The sequence below is a fragment of the Suricata suricatta genome, chromosome 1 (assembly GCF_006229205.1).
Source record: "Suricata suricatta isolate VVHF042 chromosome 1, meerkat_22Aug2017_6uvM2_HiC, whole genome shotgun sequence".
Lineage (NCBI taxonomy): Eukaryota > Metazoa > Chordata > Mammalia > Carnivora > Herpestidae > Suricata > Suricata suricatta.
The window spans coordinates 34,551,341-34,569,476 of record NC_043700.1 but is presented as its reverse complement, the minus strand read 5'-3'; the positions used below and the strand labels follow the sequence as shown (position 1 = coordinate 34,569,476).

Sequence of the window (18,136 nt, the reverse complement as noted above, 5' to 3'; positions counted from 1 at the left end):
ATCATATAGGTCTTTTACATCCTTGGTTAGGTTTATCCCTAGGTATTTGATGGTTTTTCATGCAATCGTGAATGGGACCAGTTTCTTAATTTCTCTTTCGGCTGCTTCATTTTTGGTGTATAGGAATGCAACTGATTTCTGTACTGGTTTTGTTATTTTCAAAGTTTATTGGTCTGTGACTCTGTTGCTTTCTTGTTTTGTACTGACTTTGTCTAATTTTTGTATTAGAGTGATAGTGGCCTCATAAACCGGAAAGTATTACCTTCCCTTCTGTGTTCTGGAAGATGCTATGTAAAGTGCATGTTCATTATTAAGATAATTTTTTAGTGAAATCACTGAACATTTATGTATGTGTATGGGTGGAGATTTTTAATTACCAACTCAGTTTATTTAATAGTTATGGGAATATCGTATTTATCTGTTTCATATGTATTGTTTTGGTGGTTTGTGGTTTCTAAGGAACTGGTTCATTCCATCTCAGGTATGGATTTTATGGGTGTAATTATGTCACAGTCCTTATTATCCTTTCAATGACCACAGGAGTGTTTTGTTTCTAACATCAATAATTGCTATCTTCTCTCTTAACTTCATCAGTCCTGATAGAGATTTTTCAATTTATTGAATTTATCAGAAAACCAGCTTTTTCTTGCCTTTTCCATACTGTTGTCTTATTTCCAACATCATAGCATTTACCTCTTTTATTATTTTCTCCCTTATATCTTAATTTGGGTTTATTTTGCGCTTCTCTTTCTACTTGTTGGGGGGAACTCTTGTATTTCAACTTGTGACCTCCCTTTTTTCTATTGCAAGCACTTTAGTGCTAAAATTTCCTGCTCAGCACTGCCTTACTGCACTCTGAAACAATGTGTTGTCTTTTCATTTTAATACAGTTATATGTATTTTTTAAGTTTCCTTTGAGGCTTGTTTGGCTCATGGATTTTTTAAAAGTGTATTGTTCACTTTCCAAATGTTTGGAGATTTTTCCTGTTGTCCTTGTCTGCTGATTTTTAGTTTGATTTTGTTATGGTTAGAAAAGATACTCTGTATGATTTCAGTTCTTTTAAATTGTGAAGGTTTACTTTATGATCCATTATATTGTGTGTGTAGGTAAGTGTTGTTCGATATTTACAAAACAATGTGTATTCTGCTATTGTTGGGTGCAGTCTTCCATAAATGCCATGTAGATCACATTGACTGATGCTGTTGTTCAGTTCTGTATTTTTACTGATTTTCTGTCTAGTACTGTCAACAACTGAATGGAGTGCATTGAACTATCACTTATTATTTTGTTTTTTTCTGTCTTTCTCTTTTAGCTGTATCAGTGTTTGCCTCACATATTTTGAAGCTGTGTTGTTTGATGTCTGTACATTTAAGATTGCCATGTCTTCTTGATGGATTAGTGCTTTCATGAATATGTATGGATTTCCTTGCCCTTAGTAGATTTCTTTGCTAGTAAGTCCACTTTATCTGATATTAATAAAGTCATTCTTCTTTGTTTTATGAATATTTTCATGATATAAATCTTACATTTTTTAATTTCAGTCTCCCTATGTTACTGTGTTTGAAGTAAATTTCCTGTAGAGAATATTTAATTGGGCCACAGTGGGGTTTTTTTCTCCCATGTATCCTAGCACTTAGTATTTTATTTGCTGTTTTTATGCTTGTATATTTAAAATAATGATTTATATGTTAGGGATTTTGTTTGCCATAATTTACATATGTATTTCTGTTTTTTCTTTTTTTTCTATGTTTCTCATTTTTTTTGTTCCTCTCTCATTGCCTTCTTCTGTGTTACTTGAACATATTTTAGGATTACATCATGATTTAGTTATAGGGTTTTAAAGTATTTCCCCTTATTAAAATTTTCATTATATTTGCTCTAGATATTACAATATACACATATGACATAATACTCTACTAACGTGGAATTTTTACTACTTTAAGTAAATTAGTAAAAATAATTTCTATGTAGATTTCTTTAGCATCGACATTTTTAAGGTATCTTAAGCATCACATGATATTGTATGATTTTGTTTCAATTACTACATATGATTTAAGAAACTCATGAGGGAAATGATAGTCCATTATATTTGCAACTATTTTTATCTATTGTTTTCCCAAATTCTTGAATTCCATGTCTTTATGTGATATTAGCTTTCATTTTTGGAATTTCTTTCTGCTATTCTTTAAGGGTATGTGTGCCAGTAATAAAATCTCCTGTATTTCTTTTGTTGGAGAAAGACTCTCTTTTTCGTTCATTCTTAAAGGATAATTTTGCCAGATACAGAGTTATGTTTGACTGTAGTTTTCTTTTTTTCTTTTCTATTTTTGATTGTAATTTTCTTTTAGCAGTTGAAAATTGTTGTGGTGTTTCTTTCTAGCCTTCATTACTTCAGATGTGAAATCTGTCATCCAAATTGGGGTTTCCCTATATGTTATGTGACATTGCTTTCTGGTTACTTTGAAGGTATTTTTATTGGTTTTGTTAGTTGTTAATTATGATGCTTTGTTTCTGTGAGTTATTTTAGGTTCATTCCCTTTGGATTTTGTTCATCTCACAGAATCCAAGTGTTCATGTCATTTATTAATTTTGTGAAATTTTCAGCAATATTTCATTTTCTTAATGTATATATATATATTTCTTATGTGGTAAAAATACTTAATGTGAGTTCTATGCTCTTAACAAATCTTATGTATACATTACATTATTAATGACTATAAGTATGATGGTTTATAGAAGATGCTAGAACTTATTCATCTTGCTTGACTAAAACTTTAAGTGTATTTATTTACATTGAGTGAGAGAGAGCAAGAGTGTGCAAGTTGGGGAGGGGCAGAGAGAGAGAGAAAGAAAATCCCAAGCAGGCTCTGTGCTGTCAGTGCAGAGCCCTCATGAACTGTGAGATCATGACCTAAGGTGAGATCGAGAGTTGGACACTTAGCCTACTGAGCCACCCAGGGACCCCTTGACTGAAACTTTACACTCACTTGTTAGCAACTATCAATTTCCACCTTTCCCAAATCCCTGGAAAGCACCATTCCAGTCTTTGGAGGTGTGAATTTGAATATTTTAAATATTTTATATAAAGGAATCATAATATTTGCCTTACTGTAACTGGCTTATTTCACTTAGGATAATATCCTTGAGGTCCATAGATGTTGCATATATTGCAAAATTTACTTTAAGGCTGAATATTATTCCATTGAATGTATATAATGTATATGCCACATTGAAAAAAACTACCTGTCTATTGGTGGACCTTTACATAGTTTTCACATCTTGTCTCTTTTGGAGAGTGCTGCAACAAACACAGGAATATCAATATCTCCTCATGATCCTCATTTCATTTCTTTTGAATAACTACACAGAAATGACATCAATGGATCATTATGCTAATTCTACTTTTAATTTTTAAAATTTTTTAATGTTTATTTTTGAGTGAGAGGGGGGAGGGTCAGAGAGATAGAGGGAGAAACACCACCTGAGACAGGGTCCAGGCTCTGAGCTATCAGAACAGATCCTGATGCAGGGCTTGAACTCACAAAACATAAGATCATGACCTAAGCTGAAGTCAGATAACTGACTGAACCACCAGGCTCCCCTCTGTTTTTAGATTTAATTTTTAGAAGAACCTTCACTCAATTTTCTATAGCAACTGCACCATATTGTATTCCCACCATATTTCTCTACATTTGCCAATACTTGTCTATTTTTATATAATTATAGCCATCCTAACAGGTGTGAGGAGTTATCTAATTCTGGTGTTGACTTGCATTTCCCTAATAACTAGTGCTATTGGCTATATTTTCATATACCTGTTGGCCATTTGTATGTCTTCTTTGGGAAAATGTCTATTTAACAGTTAACAATGTTAAGTCTTCCAATCCATGGACATGGAATGTCTTTCCATTTGTTTGTGTTTGCTTAATTTCTTTCATCAATACTTTGTAATTTTCGGAGCACAAGTATTCAACCTTAAATTTATTCCTAGGTATTTTATTGGTCTTGTGTGTGTGTGTGTGCGTGTGTGTGTGTGTGTGTGTGTGTGTGTGTGTGCCATTTCAAACAGAGTTATTTTCTCAATTTTCCTTTTAGATAGGGAAGGTTTGTTTTGTATGTTGGTTTTGTATCCTGCAACTTCACTGAATTTCTTGTGTGTGTGTGTGTAAAATATTTAGTTTTCTATATATGAGATCATACAATCAAACAAATACAATTTTTCTTCTTCCTTTTTGATTTGGATGCCCTTTATTTTGTTTTCTTATCTAATTGCTCTGGCTAGAACTTCCTATCCTAGGTTGAATAGAACTGGTGAGATTGGGCATCCTTGTTTTGTTCCTGGTCTTAGAGGAAAAGCTTTCAGTTTTTCATTGTTGAATACAATGTTAGTTTCATAATTAGACTTTTATTATTTTGACATAATTTCCTTCTATACCTGGTTTGTTGAGAGTTGTTATGAAAGTATGCTGAATTTTGCAAATTCTTTCTCTGACTATATTCCGATGATCATGTGATCTTTATCCTCTATACTGTTAATGTGGTTTATCACATTAATTGCTTTTTGTCCATTAAAGCATGCTAGCACTGCAGGGATAATCTGACTAGGTCTTGATGTATAATCATTTTACATTTTTTTTTTGGATTACATTGGCTTTTGTTTAATGGTATTTTGTTGAGAATTTGCATCTATATTCATGAGGGCTTATTGACTTGTAGTTTTCTTGTGGACTGCGTGTGTAGCTTTTAAATTAGTGTAATGGTGGCCTTGTAAAATAGTTTGGAAATGTTTCCTCTGTTTAATTTTTTGGGAGAGTGTGGGAAAGATTGCTGTAATTCCTACTTAAGTGTTCAGGAGAGTGCATCAGTGAAGTGATTCGGTTTTAGGCTTTGCTTTGTTACGAAGTTTTTGATTACTGATTTAGAATCCAACTAGTTATAGGTCTGTTCAGATTTTCTGTTTCTTCATGATTTGGTCTTGGTAGATCTTATGTTTCCAAGAAAGTGTCCATTTTCTATGATATCCAGTTGTCGGTGTATAACTATTAATAGTATTGTCTTTTTTTTAAATTTTGTTTTCTTAAACTTATTTTTGAGAGACAAAGAGAGACAGCATGAGCAGGGAAGGGTCAGAGAGAGAGGGAGATACAGAATCTGAAACAGGCTCCAGGCTCTGAGCTGTCAGCACAGGGCCTGACGTGGCACTCGAACTCACGAACTGTGAGATCATGACCTGAGCCGAAACTGGACGCTTAACCGACTCAGTCACCCAGGTGCCCCTGTAGTATTCTCTTTTGATCTTTGCTTTCATTTCTGATTTTGTATATTTGTATTTTCTCTTTTTTTCTTAATCTACCTATTTGTTTGTTTTTTAATTCTGGATCAGGCATCTTACGCATATCAGTTTTGATTAAATCTCTGGCCATTACGCCTTCCTGTTCTTTCTTTCTTTTGGGGTCAGTTCCTTCATCTTGTCATTTTTTCTAGGTCACTGTTTTTTATTTGTTTGTTTGTTTGTTTTTGGTGATTGTTAGTGAAGCCTGTTATAGTCCTACTTCTGAGAGTATTGGCTATATTAAGAAGAGGTCCTGTGCTTTCTTGGATCTAGAGCTTCAGGAGGTGTTTCAGAGTGTGCACTCTGCTGTTGTGCACTGGCTGCTCCTTCTCTCAGGTCAGTCATCTGCACAGTTTCTCCTTGCCTGCAGTAGGGGTGTTTGGACCTCATCCACTGTGTGGCAAGTTTTAAGTAGGTGTGTTTGGTATGCTTGTTCAAAGAGACTAGATTCTATTGCCCCTAGAGCTGAAGCTTTGCAGCACTCTATGAGTGATTTGGTGTGTGCAAGGTGTTTGTGCTGGTCTTCTTGGCGAAATATGCAGACTCGCCCTAGTGGAGATGTGCCTGCAGGATATGGTGGAATGGGGCTTGGTGTAAGCAGGCTATGGCATCCACTGCGGGGTGCTGTGTTGCTCACTGACCTGTTCAGTGCTATTGAGTGTGGGGGGAAATGGCTTCACTCTACTCTCTAGTCCCTGGAGTGGACATTTTGTTCCTGCCACTCTTCAAGAAGTCCTCACAGAAGAGCAAATAATCACCCCTTTTGTGTCCCTGGCCTCTGTCAGACCGTTGCCTTCACCCTGTCTGTGTCTGAGCTGTCTGCCTGCCGGTTAGCATAGTTCTGTATTTTAGCTCAGATGTGTATCTGGTTTTCAAAACTTCAAATTTTAGGGAACTATGTGGCACTGATCGTCTGGGGGAGGGTCTCACCACACTGTGGCTAGTTTGCCCCATACAGGGAGTCACATGACCATGCAGTGGTTTAGAATTTATGGTAAAGCACAACAAAAAGCCGGCACCCGGGTTTGCTGCCTTCAGCTGATGTCTCTGTTCCTGTGCTACTCAACAGGGCAGTACTTTGGCACTGCCAGTTCTTTTGTCCCCAGAGAGGCAAAGCCACCCTTCCCAAATGCACTCCAAGGGGGACTGTTTCTCCGTGTGCGACCCAGAGGATCCTCAGACCATGTTTTCCATTCCAGATCTCTGTCTTCCATCCCCACTGGAGCACTACTCACCCTCTCAGGCATGAGCCCAGTGATGTCAGCGACTTCTAGTCCTTCAGACTTTGCACTCTGCTATTTATACAAGCTTGTACCATTCAGCCCCTCTCCCTTTTCTAGTCAATGGTTTTGGAGAAGAGTTTTTCTTGTGCAGTCTCCTGTGTGTGCTTTCTCTCTCTCTCTTTCGGTCTCTCTCTCTTGGGATCAGGGATCCCTCCCCTTTGCAGCACCTGCAGTTCTTTTCTCCCCCAAATCAACTCTTCGCAGCTCCTACCTTCCACGATGTGTCTGTTTTTCTCCCACTAGATGTGCAGTATGTTCTCTCAAGTTGAGTTCTTGGGTGTTCAGAGTCATTTAATATTTATCTGGCTGTGTTTGACGTACGAGGCAAACTTAGAGTCCCTTACTCTCCCAGGACCTTAACTCCTTCCTCGGTTAGGTACTTAAAAACAACATTTTCTGTCTCTTTTTTGTGCAACAATTCTCAATTCGTTCATGCATAGTTCTCTTGACTTTGGTGAACATTTTAAATTTTCTGTGAGGTAAACTATTTAATTTTATATAATTAGCATCAATTTCTGGAGATAACTTTTTCCTTTGTTTGAAATTTCTTTTCCTGATTACTCATTTTATTTGACTCTCTGTTTTGGTAGCAAAAGTAGTTGTTTTGCCCAGTCTTCACTGACTGGCCTTGTACAGAAAAGTATCTCAACAGGTCACCTTGGCCAATCATTTTTCTCCCCAAGGGGAAACATGCACCTGTGTCTTTTTCCTGCTCTGTGTTGAGCAGGAGAGAGGATTAGTAGCATATACCCTCACAAGCTGCTGCTTCTGTACTCACCTAGGCAACTATATTGTGCTTGGCCCATCTGTGTTCCAGGACTGGTGAGGAAGATGCAAGTTGTTTTGGCAGTTCTGGTGGAGTAGGAAAACTGCATGCGTGGATCAACTTTGACCTTCCTCAAGGAGAAGCAGAGCTGGCATCTTTTTGTGTACTTATTCTGTGCTTAGTGGGGTCATGCGGGAGAAGCCCATGGTGTCTACTAGCCCAGGTCTCTATCTCCATTGTGGCCTGGATGGCTAGATTGTGCTGAACCATTAGAGCTCCAAAACAGGTAAAATCGAGTTCTTTAGATAGCCCCTTCAGAAAAATTGGGCCACTAGACATGTGGACAAATCCTTTTCATGCTCTGGGTCAGTCTGGGAACTAGAGGATCTTTTTGTGATCATACAGCAGTGCTCTGGGGCAGTGTCCTTATTGAAAGGGTATACCACATCTCCATATTGGCTTTGTTAAGTCTATTTTGCATTCTCCCAGACTGTGTGCAGGGGCTTTTTAATTAGTTTCTGATTTCTTAATAAAAAAAATTTGTCTGTGAATTGTTGCTGTATTAGTTTGTTTTGGAGGGGATGTGGGGGACCCAAGGTTTCCTACTCTACCATCTTCATGACCAGAATTTTAGCCTTTATTTCTTTGAATATTTTTCAGCCCTGTATTCTCTTTCTCAGATTCTGACATTTATTTTAGATCTTTTGTTGTCACTCCATGTGTCCTTGAGGCTCTGTTTATTTCTTACTTCATTCTGTTTTATACATTGAGTAAGTTCTATTGATCTGTTCTCAAGTTCACTGATTCTATCCCTTGCCATCTCCACTTTCCTTAACAGCCTATCAAATATATTTTTTGTAGATTTGTTTATTCTATATTTTAGTTCTAATACATTTTATCTGTTTTTATGGCTTCCATTTATTTTCTGATATTTTTCTGTTCTTCAAATTTTTTCAAGATGATTTGCAATTGTTTACTGAAGCGACACTATCACAGCTACTTTGAATTCTTCATTAGTTCTAACATGTCAGTATTGTTATCAGTTGGTTTTCATTTCCCATTCTTGTGATTTTCTTGGTTCTTGGTGTAGTGTGTGATTTTTGGTTGTATCCTTGACATTCAAATCTATTATTAAAAGGTTATGTTCAGATTTAGTGTGGTTTGTTGTACCAACAACAGTTCCACTTTTTGGTGTAGTTTTAATGTTATTCTATTGTGATTCATTCTGGCTCCTCTCAAGCTCCTCCTGGATCCCTGCTAATGCAGCCCATAGTGGTAAAAGATACTTTCCCGGGCCACTTTGTATTACTAAGTGGGGTTAGGTGATGAAGGTCCCATGGGATAGAGAGCATTTACTCTGGCTCTTCTCTTGTGCTGTCACTGCACTTCTCACTCTGTTAGTGCCCCTGGTGAGGAAAGTTCTGATCTGGTCCACTTCTTATGCTTCGTGTTAGAAGTGTTGAGAATTATTTCATTATGCTTCTTTTCTTCCACTGGTGCAAAGCCAGGAGCTACAAAGACTGAACTGCTTTCTGCTGCTGGGTAGAGGATTTGAATATGGTTTGCATTCTACCTTTTTATGAAGGGCTTGTAGCATAGTCTGTTGGAACTAGTGCAGGCAGAGGTGGCTTCTGCTGTTCCTTAGCATGGGCCAAGGTACACCCTGCCGCTGCCAGTGGGTGGGCAATAGGAGTTAAACCTAGTTTTGAGAAAAAGTGAATGGTTACTGATGGACATGTTTATCTGGGAGCTAATAACATATAAACAAATTCATAGTAGAGAAAGTGATGATAGTTTTCATTGCACAACATTAACAAAGGAACGGGATTGACTCTAGTTATCACTAGATTTTTAAAGGAAGACAAGGGCATATTCACTGAATGAGAATATTAGGGGAGAACCTGGGAAGGCTCATACTGTGAATATCGGGGGAGAATAGCTTGAACTAGTGATGGTGAGATATTAAAAACATTAAATAATATCATGAGATATTAAAGAGGAATAAAAATGAGGAAATCTCAGTTAAGATGCTTTTGGGTTACTTGGAAAAAAGAAGTGAAATGTTTACATGAAGTCAAATTGATGCTGTTCATTACATTAAATTAGCAGTTATAGATTATGCATTTAAGAAATGTCAAATATACTCAAATAAAAAAAAGTTTTAAATAACCTGACAAAAATGAAATAACTTCAACTGAATCATTAAATGTAATACTGTAGAAGACTAAGATCATAGAACAGAATCAAGGTTAAAAATACAACGATCATATTTGGAAGCAGAATAAAAGTTTACAAGTTGAAAACCAGAAACTCGAAAAATGTGACTGAGAAAAGGCACAGATAAGATTCATCAAAAATTAAGAATTATAGCAATAATTATTTTGGAAGAGAACAGAAGTAATGATTATTTATAATCTAAAGAGAGATAAAAGAGATTGTGAGTAGATAACAAGGAAATAGAATGCCTGGAAAATAATATTATGCATGTGACTAAATCTGAATGTTTGATGATGTCTGGGAAGTAAGGATAAACCTAAAACTTTATTTACAAATTATTCTTTTTTGTTTGTTTTGTTTGTTTTGTTTTTTACAAATTATTCTTGAACATATCTCCATATGTTTCTGTTTAAGGGCCATTGCTTTTATCAAGGATACATCGCAGAGGTTCCAAATTCAGTTGTGACACTTAGTACTTGTTCTGGACTCAGGTAATGGCATATTCCAGTATGTACATGGGATGTATATGTACAATGTACATGATTGACAACCTTATGTGACCCTTTAATTTTTAGAAACATCTTAAGGATAGAGTGAAGGCAAAGAAAATAGTTTTGATTGTGTTTCTGCTCATATACTCATTTTCTCCCTCCCTCTTATCATTTTTCCTATTCTTGTATCTAGCCCAGGCTTACAGTCTTAGAATTTATGCAGGAACCCCCCCTGCCCCAGTATGAAGAATATTAACATTCCTCAGTCACACTGAAACCACAATTCAAAATGGCATAATAGATAGAAAAGATATAAAATACGGTTTGAAAGTTTGTCCATGTAAAAAGGGATGATTTTTAGACATTAGACTGCAAAGACAACTGTTAAATTTCTATACAGTGTTACTTAATGGTGATTTACATTTCTCAGTGGGGAGTGTTTATTATCTTTTTTAATGTGTTTATCTAGGGGATTATTGCAGATGGAGAATGTCAGTTATGGCATTGAACCATTGGAGTCTGCAGTTGAATATGAGCATATGCTTTATCAAATAAAGAATGATAAAATTGATTTTTCTCCCTTACAAGCAAATTATTCTATCACCCAATTGGTAGATCAGTCCTACAGGATTCTTGTGAAATCAGAAGTAAGTAACCCTTTTTAGGAAATCTTCATTGTGTTACTTCTAGTAAATTTATTCATGTTATGAATTGACTATATTAAAACCTTCTGTTGTAAGATATTTCTTTTTAAAGATATTTTAGTCAGATAATATTTACACACTTTTATGAGTATAAACACACATAATTTAAAAATCAATGTACTCACGTCTCCCTAATTGAAAGGGTTTTTATGCATATAAAAATAGTTTTCATTGTTACTGAGTTTGCATACTGCTGCTATAGTGATATTTAAATTTGCTGATTGTTAATTTGTCTGCATTTTCCTTAACACATTTTTATTTATTATTTTTGTTAAAAATTTAAATTAGAAAAGAGGGAAGAAATTGTTTTAAAGGCCATCTAGAAATAGTGCTTAGAAGTTTGTACCATTTGTTCCAATTATTTTAACATATTTAGTTATAAATGTAGATTCATAAATATATAGATATTTTTAAACAAAAAATTATATAGCCACAAAAGCTTTGCAATTTCCTTTTTGCTATTAAAAGGAAAATATACATTATGTTACATTTATTATTATTTACAATTAAACAATATTTGGATGGCACAAAAACAGACACATAGACCAATGGAATAGAATAGAGAGCCCAGAACTGGGCCCACAAATGTACAGCCAATTAATTTTTGGCGAAGCAGGAAAGAGTATCCAATGGAAAAAAGACTGCCTCTTTAGCAGATGGTGTTGGGAGAAATGGACAGCAACAGGCAGAAGTTGAACCTAGACCACTTTCTTACACTATACACAAAAATTTAAAAAATGGCTGAAGGACCTGAATGTGAGATAGGAAACCATCAAAACCCTCAAGGAGAAAGTAGGAAACAACCTCCTTGACCTCCACCGCAGCAATTTCCTACATGACACATCCCCAAAGGCAAGGGAAATGAAAGCAAAATAGAACTCTTGGGATCTCATCAAGATAAAAAGCTTCTGCACTGCAAAAGAAACAACCAAGAAAACTCACAGGCAACCAACAGAATGGGAAAGGATAGTTGCAAATATCATATCAGATAAAGGGCTAGTATCCAAAATCTACAAGGAACTCACCAAACTCCAAACCCAAAAAATAAATAACCCAGTGCAGAAATGGGCAGAAGACATAAACAGACATTTCTCCAAAGAAAACATCCAGGTGGCCTACAGGCACATGAAACGATGCTCAACATCACTCAGCATCAGGGAAACACAAATCAAAACCACACTGAGATACCACCTTACCCCAGTCAGAGTGGCTAAAATGAACAAATCAGGAGACTATGGATGCTGGCGAGGGTGTGGACAGATGGGCACCCTCCTACACTGTTGGTGGCAATGTATACTGGTGCAGCCACTCTTGAGTTCAAGCCCTGCACTAGGCTCTGTACTGACAGTGCAGAACCTGCTTGGGATTCTTTTCTCTCCCTCTCTCTGCTCCTACCCCACTCATTCTCTCTCTCTCTCTCTCTCTCTCTCTCTCTCTCTCAAAATAAAAAAATAAACTTTTTTTTTTTAAAAAAGAGTCTAGCAAAGTCACAGGATAAAAAGAAATTGATGTTAAGATATTTATTTTCTTCAAATTGATCTGTAAGTTCAGTGTAATCCCAATCAAAATTTCAGAAAACATTTTTTTGTGGAAATTGGTTCTCAAATGCATAAGGAGAGATACAACTAACTTAGAATAGTCACACAGTTTTAAAAAGAACAAAATGAGAGACTTAACATTACTTTTCTTAAAGGGCCAGAGTGTAAATATGTTAGATTTGTGGGCCAGATGGCATGTTGCAGTTACTCCACTAAGCCTTTTAGCAAGAAAACAGCCTGGAGGATATATAAACCAATGGGTGTGCCTAGGTTACAATAAAACTTTTTTTTTTTTTTTTGTAAAACAGGTGGCTGTATCTCAGGCCATAGTTTGCTGATCCCTGTTATATAGTTGCATATTGTGTTACTGATATAAATGTAGGCATATAGATCAATAGATTGAAATAGATCAGAAATAGACCCACATGCTATTGGCTGATTGATTTTCCACAAAGGTGCTAAGGACTTCAAAAAACTGAAGAATACTATCTTCAACAAATGGTGCCAAAAGACTGGATAGTCACATGAAGTAAAATGAATTTTGGCCCCTGTTCAGAAAAGTTGAATCAGAGCATAGACTAAACATACAATTTCTAGTAGGGAATTTAGGAGAAACTAAATTAATGAGCTGCAAGCCTGTGAAAGATGTTCAATATCATTCATCATCAGGGAATTGCAAATTAGAACATAAATGAGATATCAGTATGAACCAACAGGAATGAATTCAATGAAAAGGATGGATAATATTAAATACAGGCAAAAAAAAAGTGGAGTGATTGGCACTCTTTTTAGTTTTTTGGTAAAATGCAGAATAATCAAACTGCTTTAGAAAGCAATCTGGCATTACAGTAATGCGTAGTTTGTATGTATGGAAGTGTTCTACTACACTGTAACCTATTCAATTATAACTAGCTGCACATATGTCTGGATCCACTCCAAATTGTGATGAAACTGTACCATCTTACGTACTACATTACACATCAACACTTACCATATGACTCAGATAGTCCACTTTTAAGATTTTCCAAGAAAAATTAAAGAACGTACTTGCACAAAGACCTCTACATGGGTTTTCATAGCATAGGATATTTATATATAGTAACTAAAATGTCTAAATAATCCAAGTGATCACCAACAGGTAAGTGTATAAACAAATTGGGGTATAATTCTAAAGTGTTATACTATTTAGCAATAAACACTAATTAATTATTAATAATCACAACATAACAGATAAATGCTGAGTGAAAGAAGCCAGATATAAAAAAAGTATGTGACATATGATTCTAGTTTTATGAAATTCTAGAATAGATTATTCTACCCTATGGTGAGAGAAAGCGGATCATTGATTGCTTTGAGCCATTTTGGGCTCTTGACTTGGAAGAATGTGATGGAAACATTCTTTATCTTATTTATAGAAATGGTTACATGGGTGTAACATTAATATCAATTGATATAACTGTGATAAAGTTAACATAGTTAAATGTACAAATATAGTGAGTAATTAAAGGCAGTGTTTGGGGGAAAGATGATGGGAGTTTATTTAGCTTGAAGGTTCGAGGAGGGTATAAGGCAAAGGTTTAGAGTGAAAGGAAACATGGATTGTCCATCATGAGGATCCTAATTATGAAGAATATAAGATAAAAGCTTTTGATTTATTCTTAAAATTTGTATTTGGAATATCACCTGCTTATTTATTCAATGGCCTCCATAGTCTTATTTTTCTGTTACCAATATCTATAACTTTATGTATCTGTAGTGAATCTTCTCTCTCTCTGTTTTTCTTCCTTTCTTCCTTCCTTCCTTCCTTCTTTCCTTCCTTCCTTTCTTCCCTCCTTCCCTCCTTCCTTCCTTCCTATGTTTTTTCATCATCTGTCTGCCTCATTACTTACCTATCTCTCTCTGTGTATATACATATATATATAATATGTGTGATAATAACAATATGTTTTTCTCATAAAAATTTTTCTTTATTGTCATGTCCTATTTAATGTTTAATTTCATGTTTATTTAATTAATGTCCTCTGTTTTGCAGAAAGATTCAGATGTATTATTGAACAGAATTCTGAAAATACAAATCATTATGGATAAAGCCTTGGTATGCACTCTTGATATATAATATCTTTGTTTTGTGTTTAAATTTAATGGGAATGTGAAAAAGAAAATTCCACTTGTCCGAAATACAGATATGTTTTACTCTTTGAAATATGTATCTCGGTGTAGTGGGACATAAAAGTTGTCAGTTCCCTTTGGATTAACATTGGGGGACTATTATTTAGAGTATTGACTTCCAAATCAATATAGAATTCTAGCAGTAATGTGTAATTTGTATGTATGGAAGTGTTCTATTACACTGTAACCTATTCAATTATAACTAGCTGCATGTATTTCTGGATCCACTCCAAATTGTGATGAAATTCTACCATTAATTAATCTCCATTTTAAAATAAACTATTTAATTTATTACTCAATTGGAGATACCTGTTATTAAAATTTATCCTTTATAAGATTATTTTATGTTTTACAATTTCTTGGATTCTTTGACAGAAATTCTATATTCTTTTTTTAATAAATTTTCTTAATCTTTTATTTATTTTTTGGGAATGAGAGAGAGACAGCGTGAGCAGGGGAGGGTCAGAGAGAGAGGGAGACACAGAATTTGAAGACAGGCTTCAGGTTCTGAGCTGTCAGCACAGAGCCTGAAGTGGGCCTCAAACCCACGAACTGGGAGATCATGACCTGAGCTGAGCTGAAGTTGGATGCTTAACTGACTGAGCCACCCAGGTGCCCCAGAAATTCTATATTCTATATTCTAAAAAAGAGAAGAAATTTTCACTGGAGTATTTAGTTAGGGAAATTTTTGTTTATGTAATTAGCAAAGCCATTATAGGTAGCAATTAAGAAATCTTATTTTGTTTTTCCACATGCTTATAAAATATATTAAGTGAATTATAACATTTTATGGTGTTTGATTAATATATTTAATGTAATATAACCTGTTTTACTAGCTAATGCCCTTTGGGGGCTTTAGGTTTATATTTCTGTTGTTATTACATGGAGAATAATACTGGTCCTAAAACCAGTGTCACAAGCATTGGAATTATGTTTTGCCACAGCTCTCCCAGCAAGTTGCTAGTATTAAATCTAGACAGTCTACTTACCTCACACCACTTAGCTGGATACCTTCTTACCATTCCCATAAAAACAGAAGGAATCTTCAATACAAATGTCATCATGCAAAAACAATGGAGAACTCCAGAGGTCTTTATAATATCTATGAGCAGTATTCCCTCTTTTTTATGTTCAGTTTATCTGTCTTAAATTTTAAAGTATGGCTTTGTAAACAGATTTTTTAAGATAATCTCTGCCCTTTCACTCCAAAGTTAGTTGATTTGAGTTTATCAAAATTACTTATACTGCAGACATAGGTTAAGTACTGCTATGCTGTTAGTGTTCTGTTTGTCCGATTAGTTATTTGCTCTTCTGTTCCTCCTCACTACCCTTGGATTAGTGGGGTATTTTTTAGCTTTTATCTTTATTTCATATATTGTGTTTTGCTGCTTGCCTTTTTATCACCCACATCTCACCCCAGTGTTTCTCGAGTGGTTCTAATTAACATTCTTAACTTGTCACAATCTAGAAGTAATGTTATACCACATCACATATAATGCAAGAGCTTTACAACAGTAAAGCTATGTGAATATTATCCCTTTATGTGGATATTGTCCCCTTAATGGAGATATCATTTGTAGATATCTACTTGTGTTCAGTACATTGTTTTTTTGTTTTGTTGATGATTTCTTCGTGCAAAAGCTTTTTATTTTGATATAGTCCCAAAAGTTTATTTTTGCTTTTGTCTCCCTTGCCTCAGGAGACATATCTAGAAAAATGTTGCTACAGCCAATGTCAGAGAAATTTCTGCCTGTGTTCTCTTCCAGGATTTTTATCTTCAGGGCTCATGTTCATGTCTTTAATTCCTTTTGAGTTTATTTTTGGTATGGTGTTTAGAAGGTGGTCCATCCTTTTACATGTAGCTGTCTGTTTTTTGCAGCGTCATTTATTGAAGAGATTGTCTTTTCCCCATTGTGTATTCTTGTCTCTGTTGTCATTGATTAATTGACCATATAATTGTGGGTCTATTTCTGGGCTCTCCATTCTGTTCTATTGATCTATGTGTCTATATTATGCCAGTACCATACTGTTTTGATTACTACAGCTTTATAATCTATCTTGAAATATGAAATTGTGTTTCCTCCAGCTTTGTTCTTTTTCTTTTCAACATTGCTTTGGCTATTTGGAATCTTTTGTGGTTTTATTGTAGAGCCATAAAAATGAGGTCATGCTCTTTGTGACCTCATGGATGGACCTAGAGGCTATTATGCTAAATGAAATAAGTCAGAGAAAAAAATACCATATGATATTACTCATATGTGGAATCTGAAAAAAATTAAAAGTAGAATTCAACACAGGAACAATGAGAGAAAACTGATGATGGCCAGAATGGAGGGAGTGGGGAATAGGTAAAATGGGTGAAGGGGAATGGGAGATACAGTCTTCTAGTTACAGAACGAATATGTTATGAGAATAAGAGGCATAGCATTGCATTAGGAATAAAGTCAATGATGTTCTAATAGCTTTGCATTGTGAAAAATTATAGCTACACTTGTGATGAGCTTAGGGCAATGTTTATACTTGTGGAATTAATGTGCCATAAACCCGAAACTAACATAACATTGTGTGTCAACTGCAGTCTTAAAAATTTAATGGAATGATTGTAAAAATAACCCTATGTGATGTTATTGTAATATATTTTACTTTGCCATGTGTTCTAAACACAGTAATTTATTCTTTTAAATATTCAATTGTTTAAGGAAATTAAGGAAAAGAAAATAAAACATGCCCCCTATGTTTACTATTTTCAAAGCTCTTTGTTCCTTCTTGTAGGTCTTTGTTGCTGATATTTCTGTTTCACCTGTTGATGAATTTGATTCAGCTTTGGTTCATCTGAAATTATTTTTATTTTGCCTTAACTCTTTAGGTATTTTATTTGGAAATATTTTCAAGCTTTTAAAAAAGTTGCAAGAATAAGAGTAATAGAAAAGATACCTATTCTTTATTTACTCAGATTTATTAATATTGTTTCCCATTATCACTTGTGCTATATTTGAAAGTTGCAAATTGCGTCATGAAGTCTATTTTTCAGTGTGCATTTATCTTGAATAAGATCATTATCTTAGGTAATCACAATAGAGTTATTCATGTAAGTAAAAATAACATTAAAATGCTTTTTTGTTTGTTTGTTTTTTCTTTTCTCTGTTGAACGGTTGGTCTTGAGCCTACAGGGAGGGAGCAAGTTGGCCCCAGACTTCTTCATATCCGTGTTTCTTTTCCTTCAATTTTGACGCGTCCAAAGACCGGGAACTACAGACACATCTTTGTAGGAGGGTTAAAATACTTTTTATTAAGTCTACTAAGTATGTGCATACACTATACAACTAAAGCATTTCAGATATAATATGTGATTGTTGTTTCTTTGAATGAGGATGATTTCTTGAATATTTTTATTATTATGGTACATTGTTTATGTAGGATATATAATCATGGTATGTTACTGTGATGAAGGAAAATTGCGGCAGCATACTATAGCAGATAAAAATGACTTAGTAGTTTTGTTAAGAGAATTGAGTTCTGGTTCCTATCCTTAGTAGTCATGCAATCTTGGAATCTTAACTTTCACCCCTTAATTCCTGTATGTGTAAAAAAGAAGATAATCACAATCTTCTCACTTTATTATGATTAATACATAA

The 18,136-nt window shown here is 35.0% G+C and overlaps 1 protein-coding gene and 1 non-coding gene across 9 annotated transcripts in view; one reads left to right on the top strand and one right to left on the bottom strand.

The window, feature by feature from the left end:
* Positions 1–18,136, top strand: part of LOC115289137 (A disintegrin and metallopeptidase domain 3-like) — an 89,444-nt gene that overhangs the window by 19,846 nt on the left and 51,462 nt on the right. For all 8 annotated transcript variants that reach the window (XR_003907416.1, XR_003907420.1, XM_029936333.1 and 5 more), the window contains 3 exons: positions 10,014–10,090; positions 10,560–10,737; positions 14,365–14,427. Coding sequence is in view for 6 of the 8 variants with exons in the window: in XM_029936333.1 (XP_029792193.1) it covers positions 10,014–10,090; positions 10,560–10,737; positions 14,365–14,427 (318 nt within the window). In the remaining 2 variants the exon portion in view is untranslated. The remainder of the gene's footprint in view (positions 1–10,013; positions 10,091–10,559; positions 10,738–14,364; positions 14,428–18,136) is intronic.
* Positions 17,641–17,775, bottom strand: LOC115303751. The gene has a single exon (XR_003914225.1). It is a non-coding gene; the product is annotated as a small nucleolar RNA SNORA38 (small nucleolar RNA).